Genomic DNA, 19,072 nt, shown 5'->3' on the forward strand with positions numbered 1-19,072 from the left:
GGACAGATTTCAGGACCATCTTAGTAGCAATTTAATTGCTCTAAGCTACATGGAACCTACATAGAAACTGCACAACATATCCGCAGACGTACAAAGCACATAAAATCGAATACCACTTCATTCAGTACACAATCATTTCATTTGAATCACAAATTAGTGCAACAAAGCATATACCAGGACATTTTGGCTTTGGGGAATACAATATATATATACAATCATGTGAGCATCAAAAATACAAATACACAGTAAGTCATTTTCACCAAATATACAGTGAACACATGGACATGAGAGAGATATGTGCACACAGCAGCATGTATCAAATCAGCGAACAATATAATAAAATGTATTGCATTCAAGTTCTAAGTTCTGTTCAGATAGTAATACTAAAACAAAGGATGCATTCAATAAAACAACGTTTTTATCTAGTATTATTTTACAGCAGTTGATTCAAAGTAGTTTGAGCTCTTTGACCTCAAGACAGTTCATTCACACTTACAGAGCCTTACAGAGTTAGGCAAGCTTCGTGCAGCTTCCTCCCAGCTATACTCCCAGAGTTCGTCCAAGAGTAAATTCGGCACTGCTGATCTCACTGCGACGTTAAGTGCAGAATGAGAGACTGGAGAAGGTAAACGGCAGCCAGGGAGAATACGTGGATGGTTCCACTATGTGACGAGAGAAGACCCGGAACGCCACCTAAAGAACATAGGAACGTCGATAATTGTGGTGTTTTTCCTGTCAAAAACATTTTCACTATAGTTTCGATATGTGTACATTATTATAAATGTGGTATTCTAAATATTATTTTTTTTTATTAATTTGGATGTGAATTGTTAAGGTTTTTGATATTCTTTTTAATATCATTGTCACCATGAGCAGCTAGGATTAGTTCAACTGTACAATTAAAATGTTAATATCTATGAAACAATTTTTTAAATGAACAATATAGTTGTTAGCTGGCCAACTAATGCTAGCTAGTAGATTATAATTACGTCATAATTTTGAAAGCTAACAAGTCCTGAAAATGAGAAATGCCTCACAACTAGTTCACTAACGTTATCTCAAAAACAGTAAATGTGTGATGCCAAGTGACTAGCCAAGTTCCCTAGCAAGCTAGCTAACGATATGTAGGTTAGCTATTGTGTTGTGTGTGTAAAAACTAAAGTTAACTTGTTGACTCAGGGATACCTGTCCTAGATTTTTTTTCTTTCGGGCATTTCAGGATATTAGCAAGATAATTTTAACCACAAGAATGTTGGCATTGGCAAATTGCTGTGGTATAAGAAGAATAAAACACTACCGAATACAGTGCTGTTATGTGGGAACAGTGACTCCACATCATCACATCACCTTTTTTAAAAATATTTTCCTATAATAGTACAACATCAAGTGTTTTATTCCTCATATATCATATAACAGATTAACGGCACATGGCTATAACATATTTGGATGTGGAGTCAAGGTCAGGTGAGACTTACTTTTCATACACCGTTCAGTCTGCCTGTACATGCCCATCAACTCGCTGTCCTTCACAGCAGATAGCTTCTTCAAACTCATGTCACCTGCGGAACAGCGTTCAGACATATTACATGGATTCGTCACCACATCGTACCAAAGTTTTAGACAGGAATTGTCATTAAATATCGAATATTTTCGAACAATGTCCAAATTTCCGTTTCTTTTCTGGTCTAGAAATTAGCTCCGCCCCCAGATGGAACAGCACCACCTCTACTTTCAGGGAATCAGGCTTCAGATCGCCAGAGTGATTATGGAAAATCTGCCATTTTTTAAAAATACAATTTACATTTAAAGGCATTGCGGCAAAATAGCTAGCTTATGTTATTTAGTGAGCCGCTAGCTACAAGTTCTTTGGGGCCTTATTGGTAAATGTGAAAGACGGCTTAATCTCAACGTGACGTAAGTTTCCAAGACTTTTTGTGCTTTCAGGGGGAGCTTGAGGAAGAAATTATCATGTTCTCTAATATTTTAATCGCAGTTGCGGTTCACCTCCTAGGCAGCAGAGGGCTGTAAACATACAAACAACTCCAACCAGGTTTCTTAAACATGGAAGTGAAGGAAACTTCTAGCTGAACCATTTAAAGAAAGACCTGAGAATTGATTAAGAAGATGTTGAGTTGTATACACTCTCATGAAGAAGTCTCAAAATAAAAGTAATAGAGATCTCAAAAATAGAGATCATTTTTAGTTAGCCTATGTTTATTAAGTAACACTTATTAATCAGTAGTGATTATTTAAAATCAGTGCCGTTATTAATCTGGAAAATAGTGGTCTTTGTCAAAGCCACAATTCACAAAACTCCGTAATCCACCATTTTCTTTAGGAACTGACTCTGGATGAGAATAAAAAGTCCGACGCTATATATACTCACCGCTCCGTGACACACCCCTCTCCCCTTTCAGAATAGACTGTGAGGCTGGACGCTCTCACACACTCGAGCCAAGCTTCGGGTTACATTCTAATTTTCCTTTTCTGTGTGTGCGCTTTGAAAGGACTGAATTGTTCATTGTATAGACAGAGAGCTCAGGAAGACTGAAAACAGGCATCTAAATATGTCTGGAAAAAGATATTTGTATTATTATGCCAAGGAATCAGGGAACCTGAGTATACTCATGATAATACACGACCCTGAATATTCCAAATATATGATGATAAAGGAAGAAACTGCCGAGTCATGCGACGTTCGCTGATCCCTGTAGTGTATTTTAAAGAAATACTTGAGAAAGTAAGTCCTTGCCCAAGGGTCTAGCAGTGGCTCTCACACATTCGCTAGGCCATAACCCAAACTACTTAACTGCATCATGTTTATACACAGCCTTTCTAAGGATGTTGTAATCACTAGTGCAGAACCGTAAAGGAATATTTGCAGTGGCTTGCGTAAGTATTCCCCCACCCCCCCCACCCCCCCCCCCCCCCCGAACCATTCCACATTTTATAGAGTTACAGCCTGGAAGTGAAATGGGCTTAATTAGGGTCAGGTTTGCTAGGTCTCAGCAAAGCTTTTCCAACCCAGATACATCTCAAAAACTACCCCAAAAATGTTGGCAATATATGAAAATAAACAGTGGCTATATAGATTAATTTTGTTCATTCACTGGTTGGAAATAAACCCAAGTAAATGAATGAATGAACATCCTTCTGCTCCACTAGGAACTTGCAGAAATTGATTAGACATCATTTAGATTTTTCACTTCAAAACCAAGATCTGGCAGCCCCAAAAAATACCACCCTCACACCACCTTGTTCCACCCTGCAACCATGTTCCAAATGTAGCCCAATTTGGTGTAAAAACCACACCCTGGCAACCCTGATTAGAATTTTATGTCATAATATTGAAATTGGAGGAAATGAATATAGTGTTAAAATTATATACAAATAAAAAAAGGTAAAAGTTGTGACTGCATAAGTATTCACCCCCTTTGCTGTGGAATCCCTAACCTAGTTGTGTTGGCATTAGAAATTACATAATTAATTGCACACAGGTTGAGTCCATTCAAATAATTGGTCACATGCTTTTAATATATATATATATATATATACACCTGTACCTGGACAAACCCAGAATTTGTTAAAGAACATACCTAAACAATCAGAATCACGAAGACCAAGGAGTGATCAAAACAAGTCAGTTCTGGAAAAGTTTGGTTTTAGGGGTTTGGTTTAGGAGGCTGTCTACCAAAAGTGACCAGGTAAGGAGGGGATTAGTCAGAGAAGTAGCTAAGTCCTTAGAAGCTAAGCAATGAAGATAAATTAGGGGTTTCACAGCACTCTCTTTTACATTTTTAATTTGTAAAAGATATTACCACAGCATATAGCCCCCCCCCCCCCCCCCCCCCTCCCCCCCCCCTGCACTTCGATATTATGGACCATATTGTGTAGATTCATGACATATAATCACAAAGTCCATTTCAGTTCCAAGTTGTAACACTATAAATTGCAGAAAAGTGTCAAGGGGGTGAGTACTTATCCAAGGCACCATGTTGGCTTTTTCCCATGTTGGACGAGCATTAAATGATAAACATGAACTTTTTCTTACCCAACACGAGATACGTGACTTGCTGGCACTTCCCTCCTGCCACGGTTGAGAGGGCACCGGGTAAGATGGACACCCGGGATACTTGGACCTCCAGAACGTCTGCCACCCTTTTACGGAAATCATATCTGACCAAATACAAAAATATTTTACATAGATTTACTTCACAACAACAGTGGTCTGGCACCACTGGTTTAACCTTCTTCCTAATTCACTGGCGCCTTTTAAAAGCAGTGTTGATTCCTGCTCTGTCTTCATGCTCAATACAAAGCTAACTGATCTAATCTTAGTGGTAAAGAAAGTAGTTTTATACCTATAGAATTGTTATTAGCTAGCATAAAGTGAACTCAAATGACAACACCAGTGGCAATCCAAACCATTTTATTAATATAACTTTAACAGCACGTAATAAAGCTTTGGTATAGACGACCTGTTTATATATTTATACACAGCATGCTGTTCGCTGTCAGGTACAGGCATGCTTGTGTCTCTCATTCGCTAGTTTCTGCTAGCTACAACGATCTCTACCGGATTGGAGCGAGGAAGCTAACGCTAGCTAGAGTACTGCTGCGTCAGACATACCTGCTGAATGATGTCACGCTCGGGAAGATTTGCTGTGCAGATGGTGACTCGGGGATGATGTCCGCACAATCGATGGTCTCATCTCCTGCCCTCAGGACCAGCGATCTGTAAATGACTGATGAAATACAGCAAAAGGTTATTTACATAAAAATGTATAGAAGAAAAAAAAAATCACATGACATTCATAATAATGTCATAAATTTGAACAGTTTTTAGGCTTTTCTTGTTGCTGGAATTCCCATCACTGTTAGATATGTGATTTTAGACAGATAACAATATACCATTGTAATCATTAATTTATTTGGAATATTTTTAATATAGTAAACTACCTATTCAAAATAAGGGCCAGGAATGTCTTTACCTCTTCCACATCCTCATAGGAAACATCGCCACCTCCTCCTGCCATCCCAAATACTGTCGCTACCATGCTAGTGACTTGCTAATAAACGTCATCAACCCAAGTTAGATAAACATCTAGCTTAGCATGCAGGTTTTGTGATTTAAAAAAAAAAAAAATGTTTGTGGGGACAACAGTAGTATTATGGTAAAACCAATCAGAATAATCCATTCAAGATGAGTTTTTAAAAATCTTGTTGCTGGAGTATTTTAAAGGATGAATAAACCATCCTTCAGTTATTTTATCATGCATCACTCTGAAGACTCGATAAGAGAAACAGGGTTGGCTAACAACAACATAACCACGAAATTAAGTAACTCAACCCAACTAGATGCTAGATGGTGATTACCCACGGCAATACATTCACTTCATCCTCTTTTTGGATTGAGCAACATTATATACATGGTCCAGTGCATAAAGGACATGTCCCAACATCTCAGTTGCTCAGCACTCAGGTAACTGCTCTTCATACATCTAAATAACAACTGAAAACTAAAGGAGGCCATTTAGTCAAGCCAGAACAAGACAGAGAGATAGAGAGGGGGAAGCCTGCGAGGGTGTCTCAGACAAATACATCATTTACACATAATGCATTATGGGATATCACGAGTGCTCTTGATATGCTCCTTTATGACTTGATAACTGCAAAATAGTGCACTATGTAGTGAACAAAGTGTGGTATTCCAATACAACCAATATAGCTGTTACACTCATGTTTTATATCCAGTATATCTGACATTCATTCACATCTACACCATGTTGAATTCTGGATTCTGATTGGTCGGAAGGTGATTGATTAATTTTCTGGAACAGCTGCTCTGACAATACTGCAGCTGCCAATCACAGGTTTATATTAATTCCCTCGTTGTAATAGGTTATCCTTTGTAAAATAAAAATGTACACGGAGACTCGTATGTTGGACACTCATATAAATGGCTTAAAAAAAAAGAAGTGTGTAATTGCTAATTTTTGGAAGGAGCCTCCAGTGTCAGCACAAAGCTTTTTCTTTAGGTTTTCCGACACGGGAACGTCTAAGGATAAGGGAGTTATTGCAATATCGTAGAAGCTGGATGTTTTTTTGTCTTGTTGATGTCAAGAAAAGGAGGCTGATGAGAGAGCGACTGTTTATAGCTGCGATAACGTAAATGATAACAGGAAAAAATTTGTTTCAAGGACATAACAATAAAAGTAACTATAAATGGATAGCAAGTATGACATATTGCTCATTATTATTTTTTTTAATTGAGCTTTGGAATAAGAGGAATAAAGCACTTGTGCTGTTACAGGAAAATAATCAACTTTGTGGTGGTATCAGTAACTCTGCTTCATCACATCAGCCCATTGTTGATCATTTTCCCGTAAGAACTGTTTCATTCCTGATATAACCAATAGGAAAGGCTGAATTACATACTTGTCTACCAGCTGAAATCACATTTTTAACACATTTGGGGGTTATTAGAGAAATGGAGGAACTTTGACACTGGAAACATTTACTTGGTCTGAAGGTGACAATGTGACAACATACCTGTGTAGTCTCCAGCCAGCTGAAGATGTGCATCTGTGAAGAGCTGCCTTTGTGTTAAACTGACAGAGCCGTGTTTGCTGGTCAGATCTCCAACCTCACAAGCCAGATAGGTGAGTGGGGAACAGTTAGAGCTCTGGGTCAAGAGAGGGGAAAAAAAGAAAAAGACAATAATATGGATATACTGTATGAAGCATACACTCCTTGGAGGGAAAAAATACCAGCAACTATTTGTGCCTCCATTAACATTTAATTTTGGCGGTAACAATTCTAGGGGTCCAAACCTGGAGAAGTAACACAAAAATAGTGGGATGACTAGTTATATTTGGGGCCCAAGCAATGTTCTTTCAGGTGGTCTAGAAGTTTTAGGATGGAATATGGGTGTGGTATCTTCCAGGATAACCTCGCCCCTATCTACAAGGGCACCATGAAGGCTTACTGAATGGTTTAATGAGGATAAGCATGATGTATATCATATGCTATTACCTTCACACTGACCAGATCTCAACCCAATCGAATACTGGTGGGAGATTTTGGAGCACTGTGTTAGACAGCGCCTCCACCACTATCATCAGAACACCAATATCTTTTGAAAGAACGTTGCTTATCCATCCAGTACCATTCCAGAGGCTTGAACGCCAAGGATCATCAAAGTTGGTTAGTTGGTGTAATCAGTAAACTGATGAATTTTTTTAGATAAGGAGACCAAGCCAGTGGTATAATACTGTACATGTGTATAAAGTCAGATCTCACCTGAGCTGTCATGTTGAAAGGGTTATAGGTTCTTCCATTTCCTGGACAGCCAGCCACAAGTCCATTGACAGGATTTTCAGTTATGTACCAGGAAGCGTTTGTGACCTGGACCAAAGATGAAAAATACTATTGACAGACCTATAGTGACAGTGATATTTCAGTAGTTTCAGTAGTTGTTTTTGTAGTAGATCAAATACAAAGATGACCAAAGAGTCATTGACTCTTGAGCGCGATCCTTAACACTCAAGTGCTCAGCTTTTGGGCTTGGATTGGATTCTGGCTTTCCTGTAAAATGCTTTGGATAAAACCGAACTTAAAAAGTAAAGTTATTAATTGGGGGCTGACTTAGAGTTACAACTAAAACAGCTGAGCTAAACTGAGCTAAAGGGCTCAACTTAAAAGTGAGGCAGAATCCAGTCCAAGCTGAGCAGTTGATGGTTTACAATCTTGCTCAACAGCCCAATAGTAGAAATATGCCACTTCTCGTATTTTGATAGTTAAAGCCATAAATGATGCAAGAAGATGGTGGGGAAAGACTTTTTAATGAAGCAAAAACCGCTCGAGGCTTGATTTTGAAGCATGCGAGTGTAAATGTAGTGATTACAAAATGAGTTTAAACAGCTAGTCAAACTAAAAAAGGACACAAAAAACTGACAGCCACACCAATGTTTAGTCGTTGCTAATAGGCAGAAAAATGAGCTTAGGTGCATTTTCAATGGATATTTTTGACTCGAATGAATTTATAAGTGAAGGAGAATCCAGTCCAAGCTTACAGCTTGATCTTGCTCAAAGGTCAAACAGTAATATTATGGCAATTCTGGGATTTGAACCCACAAACGTCTAGTCAGTAGCATAAAATATTAATCACTGACCACTATCTATGCTAACTGGTTAGTTGTAATTTACCAAACATAACTTACTGTAACTCGTGTAGCTATTTATAATGAAACGTGGTACTCACTTTAACAGTGTTAGACACTCCGAGGTCCACCAGCAGGGTCACGTCACTGAAGCTGCCATCAGGAAAACACTGTTGGGACTGATTACATGTACAGAAACAATTTAGGACTTAGGTCTTTCACACCAATGTCAAAAAAATCCAAAGTTTTGCTACTACAAAAGACTGTTTTTATTTCCTCACTTACCAAAAACCAGTTTGCTAAGTTATATTTTTATACCATTTCGTCATTCTTCGCTACTATAAATGAAAGAATATGTTTCACTAACCAAAAGCAGGGGCGATAACATATAAAAAGCCCACCATGGGCCGCATTCAAAGTTAATGAAAAGAGGAGACAGTATCTTAGACAGAGACATCTCTTATCTCAAAGACTGTAATTCATAGATAAAACAACACTGAGCAAGGCACAAGTTGTACGCGTAAGTAGCTTTCGGAGAATAAAATAAAAAAAACTAAATGCAAAATAATAGGATGTGCTGGATCAAGTGCTATTTTATAAGCTGCTGGATAATGTTCAGTTCAGTTAATCCACATTTGCAGTGATTAATGTGATCATTACAACTAGGACTCTTTCATGCAATGCAATAGAATGGATTGGCAATATACTATCCCTGTTTTTTTTTGTTTTTTTGGGGTTTTTTTCCGGCTTTCACGGCAGGTTTTTAAAGGCGGTGATTGAGATACTATTGAAACCTTGGAGATGTGTACTACACACAGTGAATTTCTATAACATGAATGCAGAGCCCAGAAAATCCAACTTAAGCGGGTGCGTAACCCATTTCTGAATACGAGTAACTTTCCCAGTGTAAATATCGACGTACCTTTGGGAGTCAGTATCATGTGTTAGTTGTAAAGAGACAACAATTAACATATGTGTTACCATTTGAATTAAATATATTGTATATATAAGTTCTTTTTGTTAAGGCAAGGGGTGACAAGCAAACAATACAGAATCGGTAAAAGAAATGTTAAAAAAAAAAAACAGCAACCAGTGCAAACAAATAATAAAAAAAACACTGTGAGTGCAAATATATGCAAGGTATTTTCACAGCGACTGTGCACCACAAGTGTCAACTTTTAGTGGGTAAAAATGATGAAAAAAAAATTATGCAAGAATATTGTGGAGAAAGAGTTCCACGAAGTCAAACGTGGCTCAAGGCTTAGTTTTGAACTGTGCAGTTGTAAGTACAGAAATGGCACAATGTCAAATTCGTGACAGAGGCCAAATTAGAAAGCAATACGTGACTTGTTACAGGGAACAGATGTACAGGATGTTTGATAATATAATACTAATCTAAATATTTGACATTCCAGGAATCAATTATTTGTTAAAAAGAACACAATGTTAATGTCTAACTAATAGTTGCTCATGTACCTGTGCTTTCTTAAAGGTTACTCGCTTGTATCTTACCTAAAGACACGTAATATTGTTAAATATGACGTTCGTCTGGTAAAGAGTTTCACAGACACACACGAACACACACATGGCCCACACTCACTAAACCCTGTCTTTCTGAGGAAAGTGTTAGTGATCATTAAATACAGTAAGAGTGGCGTATTCATTTATAAAATCACTTGTAGTCTGACATTTACATCTCCTCTCATCTCCACTCTTTCTCTTCTTCTCTCCTCTTCTCGCTCATCCTCCACTCCACAGAATGGAGAGAAAGCAGACAGTGTCATCTTTTTGTGGCAGATTTAAAGAGACACCCCCTCTTTATCCTCTTTATCTGGATGAGGGTGAAAGGGTCACGTGTGCCAGCTGGATTCTCTATTACACTGCTCATGCAGTGAGGTATGCATTCAGAGATGTTGAGTTGAGTCGCATTTATTCCGTGAACAGCTAAGCGATCCTTAATTAGCTAACTGCTAATGTTTTTGGTGTTTGTGAGTGACGAGACATTATGTTGACTAATCTTTGCAGGCTTAGCCACTAAGTGCTGCTAGCTTGTTAAATAGAATATTATTACAATAAAAAAAATTGTAGCTAAAAAAAAAAAAACAAGCTGAAACAGGTTTACGTAATGACAGAGTACCTGGATAGTAGCATAAATATGTGTTGTGAAAAAGATCATTTGTAATGGTGTAACAATTTCGATGTACATTAGCACATTTTATATGGCATGCTACCCTACCTTCAAATTCTATGGATTAACGTTTTTGCTTATTTCATTTACATATATTTGGCAGATGCTTTTATCAAAAGTGACTTAAAATTGTGCTAAGTACTCAACGGGTCTCAAGGGCCCAACAGTGGCAGCTTGACAGTGCCAGGATTTGAACTCAACCTACTGCTGCCATTGTTCACACCAGTAGGAGATTTATTAGTAACTGGTTATATTCTTATTATATTGTTAATCTCAGTCTGGTTTTAGTTTAACTAGAAAAAAAGACATTACCAGGGTTACTGTGCCCTTGACACTGCTGTTGAATATGGCCTTGGCGATGATCCAGTGCCCGTCAGAGGAGTTCATGGCTCTGATGTCAGCACACTGCATCCTGCAGAACATTTAAACACAAAGACAAAGATAAACAGACAGGCATAGATGATTTGACACTTTTTTACTTTAGGGCTTGTTCTTTGCAGTCTCCGTATACCATAAGTATTCATCTCTTGTTCCTCTTTATCACTTGGGTCTCTAGTTCCTGTTTTATTATTAGTGAAACATAGTGAAGCGAGAAGTATACCGTGTATCACTGAAAACAGCTCAGCAACGGTCCACTGAGTTTTGATTTACACATATCATATGTATCATATGTATTTTTTGAGCACATTGATAAGGACCTACTACTAGCATATTTAGAATATTTGTATAACTACTGAACTTCAATTTGGCCTCAAGCTTGCTTCATTATTTTCATTCTTACACTGCAGATAAAGTTTGGAGTCCAATTTAGATATGTGATCTCATAATGGTTTCCAAATAGCACTCAGGTAAGCCGATATGAGATGTGTGTGTTTAACAAAAATGTTATAATAGACTTAACTTCCTTTTTAGTAGGCTCAAGCCAAGTATTTTTCAATGTACAGAGCCCAAGACTAAATGACATTATGAACAGGAATTTTATAGAGATTTAAAAGGTTAATCTGCCCAAAGAGCAGTGAACCGAAACACCTTCCCACAATTAAAACTGAAACCCCAGGTGTTAGATTCAGTTCTACAAAAGCACCTCAGGGTTATTCATACACTCATTTATTAATTGAGTATGCATGTTATCCCATCCCATGCATGTCAGTGGAAGATCTGGAGCCTATCCGAGGTGAGAATACACTCTGGATGGGTGTCCATTGCAGAGCACCAAGGACAAGTTGGAGCAGCCAATCCACCTACTGGCATTTTTTCTGCACTAATTCTTTGTTCTGCTTTTAGGGTTTTGAAGAAAACCTGACTCATAAAAGTGGAGTGATGCACTTCTGACCAAACTGTGATCACAGATTAAAATAAAAATGTTCCATGCATTCCATGAGTAGTAGCATTAAAACTGAACTAACCTTGTTCCGTTCCTGTAGTGGATAACCAGCGATCGTCCTATGATACTGTTGGGTCCACTCAGTGGCATGTTACTGTCCTTGTAATGGTTCTCGAATTGGTTCTGATCAGCTAGACTCCCAAACTTCCCGCTGATATCACCAATCTCATACTGATCCACTGTTCCATTCCCCGGTGTTGGAGACGTTGAGATATTCACACCATACGGGTTGAAGTGGCCCATGACATTCGCGTTGGAGCAGGCCTCTGGTCCACTCTTTACCGGGAGCAGATGGACATGGTATCCACCGGCTTTGGCCTCTAGATGAGTCAGAGAGACATGGATGTTGGTTGGACCCTGGGGAGAGAGCTGGAAGAAGTGGACATTTCCCCCAGATGACCCTGACCCTTGCCAGGATCCAGTCTGAGCCGAGGGGAAGCGCAGGAGCGTGATGTTAGCGCAGGCAATGCGATGACCAGCCTCGTCAGGGCCGTGGATCACTACAGACCGACCAATCATACTGCTCAGTCCAGACACCCAGGCCGTAGTATCTGTAAAGAAGTTCTTGCTAGGTAGTTTCCCTACATTTGGTGACAAATTCAGCATCGTGTGTTTGCTGGACAGGTCTCCAATCTCACAAGCAAAAGGACATTCTGGTCTACAGTTTACTTTATAGCTGCTTATGCTGGTGTTGATGTTGTAGGGGTTCCAGTGTCCCCCAGTGGACCCACAGCGACCCTTATCACTGTCTGTCTCTGTGCTGATGGGATATTCGTGAATGTGCCAGTGGTGTTTCTGAGTTGCAGGAGTATTTGGTCGTCCGTAAGACAAGTCGAGGAACACTGAGACATCTGAGTAAGGGTTTCCTTTCAACTGGGTGAACAGGATCGTCCCCACCACTGGGCTCTGGAAGATGGCCCTGGCTGTGATCACCTCCCCAGGATAGCCAATGCTTGAGCAGATAAACCTCGTACCATCAGGCTGGTGCAAAACCACAGAACGACCAACAATGCTGTTCTGTCCAAAGAGTGGCAGATTCCAGTCAGTGAAGCTCGCCTGGATGTCATCTGCGTTACTTAACAATCCATGTCTGGAACTGAGGTCTCCAGTTTCGTAGCGATCGTGGGTTGAGCCAGGGGGTGGGGGATACACAGACGGCTGAGTGTTCACATCAAAGGGATTCCAGTGGCCGCCAACATTATCATTGCTGCAGGTGCTCTCAGGGGGTGACCTCATCTGTGGGGTGGGAAACAGATGAATATGGTACGGCCCAACTCTTCTGTTCAGGTTAGTGAGGTTCACGGAGAGAGTTGTAAGGTCGAAAGGAGACGGCTGGCGAAAGGTGATGGAACCTTTGACCCCTCTCATATCTATCAGAGCACTGACCTCCTTCGGTTCTAAGGTTCGGATCTCAGCACACGTATACTCTGAGCTGAGATTTAAGAGAGCAAAGTGAAATCCAGCATCAAGAGATGGGATCTCTAAACGGGATTTGACAGGTTCAAGAGGAGTGCCTACCATCAGCTGGCCCAACTTTATCAAACTGTTTGGGTTCAGGCTGCCCAGCAATGCTTCACAGCTAGCAGCAGAACTCTGAGATAGATAAACATTCACATTAGCAAATGAGGAGCTATTCTGATTCAGACTGACCAGGTTGGAGAGAAGTATGGCTCTTGGTTGCAGTAATATCTGCCGGAGGTAGATATTCCCAGCCACGACACTAAAGAACCGAGCCTGCCAAGTGGTGACCTTTGACTCTGCTATGACGCCCGCGCAAGCCTTTGTGCCAGTACACGTCTCTACCGCTAAAGAGCGTGCTTCCAGATTGGGCGTTTGCCGGAGCATGTGGGAGATGTTCACTACAGAAACAGAAGTGCTAACGGACAGTGTGAACACACGCTCTCCTATGTGGGCTTTCTCGCAGGGCTGGGCCACATGACCGTACATTACAGGAAACTCTGTGAGCGTCAGATTGAAGGAGCCACAGGTTTCTATGCCAGTACCACTGACGTTTATGGTGGCTGTCTGTTGTATGGAGTCAAACCGCACCAGACCGGTGACTCCCCTCATGTTGAAACTGGACAGATACTGACCAGCAGAAGAACCTGAAAATGGAGATGGAAAATGAGGATGCATGCAAAAATCTTTGTCTAAGTTTTTGCTAACAACATCGTGTGGTGTTTACTAAACACTCCAGTATTACACACTTTGTTTTGTATACTCCTGAAGGTGTACCGTTTCCTGTGCTCAGTAATATAACTCTAAGTTCCGAGTATAGAAAAAAGAGTCCCAACTGCCTATGTTCCAGTTTACTAAATGAGAGCATGGTAAGCATGCAAATTGTATGTTATAGTGGGTGCAGTCTTAGAACATGGTTATTATGGTGTTTTTTGAAAAATTCTACTGACACCAAAGACCTTCTCTCATCCCACCTGCCTACAAGCCATGAGTAAATAAGAGAAGAATAAATTGTGCATATACTATATAACATGTATAATACATCGTTTAGAAGGAGACACAGCCACATTCTACTTTTGTGCCCTGATAGTATAAAGGCATTCTTCAGAAGAGATCAAGAATAAAAGACTAGCTCAGTTTCACAAAAAAAACAAGGAGAAAAGGATCGATATTCAGTCACCCGTGAAAGACGAAAGACCAGGTGCAAAAATGCCAAAGGGAGAAAGAGAGGTTTGTACGTCATGGGTAACCAGGTTACATACCTTTTTCACTTTAGACACTAGCAACAACATCACCAGAGATTACTCATGAACACTTTTCAAATCTTAATTTTAACTTTTAAGGCGGACTCTTCCTAACACTCTTCCTTTCCACCTTAAGACTTGACCAGATGGTATTTATGGTATTATTCCAAGTAAAAATACTGACAAAATTAGAGTTTACAATAAACTTAAAAAGGTACTTTTTCTTGTCGCTGAGGTGAGCGATCAAGCGTACACCTTTAGTAGCTTTAGTACGTATATGTTTAAAGGTAGTGTAGCTTTAAAATGTAATCAACTATATCCAAATTTCTAGGCAGAAGATACATATTAGAGGTACAAAAGATAAAGGTACTTAACTAGACTTTGCAGACAGCCTATGAAGTACGCGCTCAGAAAAAAGGGAACTAGACTCTACCTTTCCTTGTGACTAAAGTAGTACTTTTTTATATGCAATGTAGATATAGTGTAACTTTAATAATATTTGGAGGAGCGCTTTAAAGGTACACTACATGCAGTTTTCTAGGTATGTAAGGTGCAGAAGTTGATGCTTCAGGGTACCGCTCTAGCAAGTAGAGAAGGTACAGTTTAGTACCATTTCTTTCTGAGTGTATTTTAAGATTTTACAGGCTTTCTCTGCAAAGGCTAGCTAAATACCTTTATCCTTTCTACCTTTAATATGTATTTTCCAACTAAAAAACATAACCATAATGTAAGGAATATAACTGAACTATAATTACCTTTAAGGCTTTAAAGGTACTTTACAGCCTGACTCTGCAAATTCTAGCTTAATACATCATTTTCATCGTTCCATCCTAAAACTGGAAACTTATTTAACAACCTGTATAAATTATTTACAGACACCGACAACATGAGCAAAGTCCATGTCTCTATTTTTTTTTTTTCTTTTTCAGAATTGTTATGGCTAAAGAAGAGTAAAAAAAAAAAAAGCTCACAAACTCATCTTTATGTCTGAATCAAGGAAATTCAATTATTCATTTGAACACACACACACACACACACACACACACACACAGACATCCCAGTTGTCAATTTTTACATGCACTTTAAACAAGACACACTCCAAAACTTGCTAAAGAATATGTCTGACAGACAACTGAACAGAAAAACAAGACATAATTCCAGCAAACTCACCGCACAGAGTCAGCAGGAGGAAAGCTGCTGAAAGGCACATGTTGGCAGCTGTGTGTGTGTGTGTGTGTGTGTGTGTGTAATTGTGAGGCTAGGTGAGTGTGCAGCTAATATGATTTCAGCAGGGACGCCCCCAGTGAGTGAATGTGTACATGTGTGTGCTCTCAGACATAATTTCCTCAATTTCTTGTAGAAAAATGAGGTGGTGTTTGGAGGCGGAGGTGGGGGCAGGACTTAAGTACTCACACACACACAAACACACACACACATGTGTGTGTCTTACTATCTTTTGACTAGCTCCCAGTGACTATAGTTTTTGTATTCTTGTGGGGACATTTGGTTTCCACCATGATATAAAAACACTCCTCACACACAAACCACACACACAGCATATGAAGTCCTACTCTTCTCATCTGACTTGACTAGAATTTTGTTCTTAATCCACGAATGATGAACTGCACCACTGATGGGGATGTTCAATACAAGATTACAAAAATAACTCAAATTCTTTTTTTTAATTAAAAAAAGACAAAATGTTAATTAAAGCGTAACAGCCCATCAGCTCTATTTTTGGAAAGAGGCACCACTTCAGCTCTTTGGTCACGGGCTCTTCAGGAGAGCTATTTCAGTCTCTAATTACGCTCATGAGAAGCACTGACCACCTGAGAGACTGGAGAGAGAGAGAGAGAGAGAGAGAGAAAGAGAGACCTACCTACAGATAGAGATAAACAGAGAGAGTGAAAGAGACAGATGGACACAGGGAGAGAAAGAGGAAAAGAAAGTCAAAGGGTGAGAGAGAGACAGACAGAGGCACAGAGAGAGAGAGAGAGAGAGACAAGGCAGAGACAGACAGACAGACAGACAGACAAATAAAAAGAGATAAAGACAGACAGAGAAAGAGGGAGAGACAAAGTGAGAGAGAAAGACAGAGACACAGATGGATAGACACCCTTACAACATCGCTATCATTTCTTTGTTCTATCTGATTTTTTTCTGTTAGTGTATATAGCCATTTTTGCTTTTCCCAACAAAAAATTCAACAGCTAACATTCACCATGTCTTCTTTTCACATAATTAAAGCCAAAAATTAAAATCTGCACAGAAAACACTTCATTAAAACAATTGAAAAGCTTCTTTAAGATTCCAAACAAACACTTTAACCTTGAACAATAAATAAAACAATGAAAAAACAGTCTCTCTTTCAGAACAAAAAGGACATTCTTGACTTGAGTCAGGATTTAAAATAGAAATAAAAGCATATACTCTTTAAATCCAGGAAAATTCCAGCATAATAATTTAAATTAGGGGATAAAAGTAGCTTAGGAAAAGGCTCTTTATCATTGGGAAAAATAAGTCAACAGACTTTGAGCATATTAGATTCCGTTGATGTAAGAGCAGATTGCAGCTTCTGTAATACTCGAGTCATTGTTCGAACAGATTTAGTTTTTAAACAAGCAGTCCCTCCGTCAGCATTTATAAATCCAGCCCCTGCCAAGTTTTGTAAAGCTGTGATTCCGGCTATTTTGGTTATTTCAAATATATCTCTAATTAGTTAAATCTTATCCAATATTGACCTACCACGTACGCAATAAGACTGATCTGGATGAATAACCTCTTCCAAAACTTTTCCAAGCCTCGTAGCTAGCACTTTAGAAAGTATTTTATAATCACAACAAGGCAAAGATACAGGTCACCAGCTTGTTATATTAGTTAAATCACCTTGGTTTTTTTTTTGGTAAAAGAGTGAGTACTGCTCTATGACAGCTTAATAGTAGACATCCTCCTATTATATTCCAATAAGATGGAATGAAGAAATGAAAAAAACTGAACAGATCTAGCCAATTCTTTAGTGGCATTCCGAGTGTATTGTTGACATACATGTTTTATTTGAATTTTTCCAAATTCCCACCATTTTTTTAGAGCTTGAAAGTGATTCTCTTCCATTTTAAAATTAGTCCAGAAACAATCCAAAATCTCTTTAAACTGACCATCATTTAATAAAGTTGTGTTAAAATGCCAATAGGCACTATTTGGTTTAATTCATAGTAATTATATATCCTATTAAACTATGATCTGAAAAACCACCCGGAGAAATAAAACAACTTTTAAAAATACTAAGATGATGTTTAAAAACATAAAGCCTGTCTAGCCTCTGATAATGCTAATGATAACAAGCTATCACTAACAAGCACCCAGGTATAATGTCTGATGTCTTTATTAAAATCTGAATTTTAAGTTCGTTCCAGTTATTTAAAATCATGTATGTGAACCTCTGAAAAGAAACGACGTGTTTCAGTAACTCAGATTTACTAGCGATTGCGATCTTCTACCCGTTGAAACAAGTTCACCAAATCGTGAAAGTTCCTTGCTAACAATTCATCTTAGATAAAAAGTGGAACATTAGACAATGTAAGCTGGTGTAGAAAGGGGAAGTCGGGGTGTAAAAACACCCCACAATTCAATGCCTTTTTCAACCACCTCATTTGCCTTTTCCACAGTACTTAAGAACAATACAACTGCGTTGTTCATTCTTGAGGCACAAAAGGGGAACAAAACACTCACAACCACCGCACACACCACTCACTCTCACCACTCGCGTATGCACACACAGAGAGAGAGAGAGACAGCTAAACAGAAAGAGATAAAGAGAGAGAGACAGAGAAAGAGAGAGAGACAGACAGCCAAACAAAAAGAGATAAAGAGAGAGAGACAGACAGCCAAACAAAAAGAGATAAAGAGAGAGAGACAGACAGCCAAACAAAACAAGATAAGGAGAGACAGAGAGAGAACGAGGGAGAGAGACAATTGAGAGTGAGAGTGGTAGACAGACAGACAGACAGAGAGGTACACAGAAGGAGAAACAAAGAGAGAGACAACCAAAGAGAGACGGGCAGATGCAGAGAGAAAGAGGAAGAGAGCAACAAAGTGAGAACAAGACAGAGAGACAGACACACACACACACACAATATTGCCATGTTGGAATGCAGGAGAAACTTAACAATTCATGCTCCTCAAAGATGAACTCATTACACACAGCAGGATAAATCTGATTTATTTATATCCCAAACAGTTTGTTCAGACTGTAGTTGCATTTGCTTGGTTGTTAGAGTTACAACACAGAAGCTCATCTACAGTGTCGGGTAAAAGATAGAGTAACTTGTTAGCTACTTGTCGCTACTGACAAGAAGAATTTTCCATGGATTTTGTTTTACAAAGAATCGAACTATTCTCTAAGCTTGCGTTACTGTGTGTGCGGAGTTTCACGTTTCCTCCCCGTTCTCCGGTTTCCTCCCACCTCCCAAAAAAACATGGACTTCAATCCAGCCTTGGCCCCAGTGTTCCAGGGATAGGCTCCAAATCCACCAGCACCAGCACCACCCTGCGCAGGATAAAGTGCTTACTGAAGATGAATGAATGTTTTGTAATAATGAAAACATGACACACAGTGATGTAGAATGGTGGAAGGTTG

General features: G+C 39.2%; 1 protein-coding gene across 1 annotated transcript; it reads right to left on the minus strand.

Annotated features, from left to right (window-relative positions):
* Window positions 1-7: 7 nt before the first annotated feature.
* cusr (Copper-only SOD repeat protein) lies at window positions 8-15,761 on the minus strand. The gene is made up of 10 exons (XM_053229273.1): window positions 15,607-15,761; window positions 11,757-13,839; window positions 10,663-10,762; window positions 8,264-8,341; window positions 7,303-7,407; window positions 6,553-6,685; window positions 4,631-4,745; window positions 4,052-4,176; window positions 1,476-1,559; window positions 8-693 (listed from the first exon to the last, which is right to left on the minus strand). The coding sequence occupies exons 1-10, from the start codon at window positions 15,644-15,646 to the stop codon at window positions 587-589; spliced, it is 2,970 nt and encodes a 989-aa protein (XP_053085248.1). The 5' UTR covers window positions 15,647-15,761; the 3' UTR covers window positions 8-586.
* Window positions 15,762-19,072: the final 3,311 nt, after the last annotated feature.

The sequence above is a fragment of the Pangasianodon hypophthalmus genome, chromosome 25, assembly GCF_027358585.1.
Source record: "Pangasianodon hypophthalmus isolate fPanHyp1 chromosome 25, fPanHyp1.pri, whole genome shotgun sequence".
NCBI classification, from domain to species: domain Eukaryota; kingdom Metazoa; phylum Chordata; class Actinopteri; order Siluriformes; family Pangasiidae; genus Pangasianodon; species Pangasianodon hypophthalmus.

Coding starts and splice junctions, on each gene's coding strand:
- cusr (XM_053229273.1), bottom strand. CDS start 15,646: ATGTGCCTTTCAGCAGCTTTCCTCCTGCTGACTCTGTGCG. Junction 8,342..10,662: donor TCAAGGGCACAGTAACCCTG/GTAATGTCTTTT, acceptor ACATGTAATCAG/TCCCAACAGTGTTTTCCTGA. Junction 1,560..4,051: donor AGTCACGTATCTCGTGTTGG/GTAAGAAAAAGT, acceptor GCTGTTCCGCAG/GTGACATGAGTTTGAAGAAG.